Below are 1990 nucleotides of genomic sequence, written 5' to 3'. Positions count from 1 at the left end.
AAAAGCTGCCTTGTGCATCGAGAAAACTACACAGAGCTCTGAGAGTGAACCACAACAGTAAAGATTAAAAACAATGAGCTGAAACTCGCTATAAAGCTCCGTAAAGGCGAGAGGAGCTGCAGATTCAGGTGATTATTTTCTGTAGGCTTATCACTAAGAGCAGCCCCTTTCACATTCTCAAATTGTTTTCACTTTATTATAAAAAATATTCATTAAAGCCACTTTAAGGAATTGATTTATTAAAATTCTGAATAAACAAATAAATGATCCGCACCAATTTCTGGAAAACCTAAAAGGTTGAAGTTTGCAACAGCCCTTGTTGCGAGCCTTTTTTTACGTGTCATATACAAGCGAGTCTGTACAAGCCGGTTTGAATTACACGGTCACAAAAATCTTGCAGTCATCTTTTTCCTTTTTTTGTCTTCTGGTCACTCACTGTACTGTACTGCATTTCTTTATTACCTGTTGCAAGATGAGTGTTACATTTAAAAAATGTCATCAGTCATACATTTCTTCTTGACTGTGTGTTGATGAGCTGTCTGCCATCTCTTGTTCTGCCTGTAGAGACTGCATTCATTTACATGAGTGTATGAGTGTGTGTGTGTGTGTTATATGTTGAGTTGTCGGATCTCGTCCACTCTGTTGCGGTGCAGCTGGAAGGCAGGAGTGACCCAACGGCCACACGAACACTGGTCACCACACCAGCTGAATGAGCCCAGCTTAGACCTACACTTAGGACACAGCAGCTACACACACACACACACACACACACACACACACACACACACACACACACACACACACACACACACACACACACTCTCACCCACACACACACACACACACACACACGAAAAGAGAGTAGAGAAGTACCATAAGTGCAGATAAAGAGATCATTGTGTTTTAAGTAGAATGTGTACTTAAGACCTTCACAGTGACAGAAAGATGATCTTGACTACCATTCATTCACTTATCAGCTCATACTTGTTTTTTTTGGTTTCTACTAGAACATGATTACATACTTTAAAGTTCAAATAACATTATTTTCCCCCTACTGTCTGTCTGAATATACTTGTGCTACCCCTCTGTCTGAGATGCCTGTCTGTTTTAGCGCCTGTCTCTTTAAACCTCCCTCCTCAAAAGCCCAGTCTGCTCTGATTGGCCTGCGAGAAAAATATGGCGCACCTTTGCAAAGGTAGTTCTCAAGCCGTGAGTGGAGATACTCAAGATGTGGTGGGGGGGAATAGATACCCAAATGTATGTGCACAAGCACTGAAAAGTTGAGTTGTTAATATGCCACCTTTAAAAGTTAACTTGCTTAAAATCGGTATGAGTGAGGCTGGCAACATCCATGGAAGTATTTTTTCCTATAACACTATATCCTGATCTGTGTGTATGTATACATTACCTGTCCATCCATAACTCCAAGTAAAGCTTGTTCCATCCACTGCACTGGTTCAATGAAGTAAGATGTACACTGGACGTCTCCTGGACAACAACATATTTCATATCATTACTTGCAATATGTTCCTGTGCAACAGTTGTCAAAAAAAAAACCCTGCCGACCTCCGCTTTAGCAGCATCGCCAAATAACGCTCAACTTACTGAAAAAGGTAAGGCACTAGTCCAACAGTTGCAGGTGACAAAAATCACAAACTTGTATGCATAAAAATGTAAAATTAAAGCATTTTTTAATGTTACAAAGCTGCCTTGCTTGCTGGCCGTTTGACCGCATTGCATTGTGGGATACCTTTGCTGGCGTAGTGTCCAGTGTTTGCACACTGTAGTATTTCACGGGAAATAGTATGCAATTCATGTACTATTGGTTTCATACTAAGATTTTGGATGTACAAAAAAAAAATCTCACATACTGTTTTAGGCTACAGAACAGCATGTTAGTATGGGGCCCATTTTTTTCTGTATTTTGAGAATACTAGTTTCTCACATATTCCTGACTAAGACTAGACTGGCCTAAACCTGGCAACATGTC

The 1990-nt window shown here is 40.4% G+C and overlaps 1 protein-coding gene across 2 annotated transcripts in view; it reads right to left on the bottom strand.

The window, feature by feature from the left end:
* Positions 1-222: 222 nt before the first annotated feature.
* Positions 223-1990, bottom strand: part of dusp12 (dual specificity phosphatase 12) — a 6344-nt gene continuing 4576 nt past the window's right edge. For both annotated transcript variants that reach the window (XM_028593505.1, XM_028593506.1), the window contains exons 7-8: positions 1409-1488; positions 223-746 (exon numbers count right to left, since the gene is read on the bottom strand). In XM_028593505.1, coding sequence (XP_028449306.1) covers positions 609-746; positions 1409-1488 — 218 coding nt within the window. In that variant the 3' untranslated portion in view covers positions 223-608. The remainder of the gene's footprint in view (positions 747-1408; positions 1489-1990) is intronic.

Source organism: Perca flavescens, chromosome 12, assembly GCF_004354835.1.
Source record: "Perca flavescens isolate YP-PL-M2 chromosome 12, PFLA_1.0, whole genome shotgun sequence".
Classification (NCBI taxonomy): Eukaryota; Metazoa; Chordata; class Actinopteri; order Perciformes; family Percidae; genus Perca; species Perca flavescens.
This window is presented reverse-complemented; position numbering and strand designations above follow the sequence as displayed.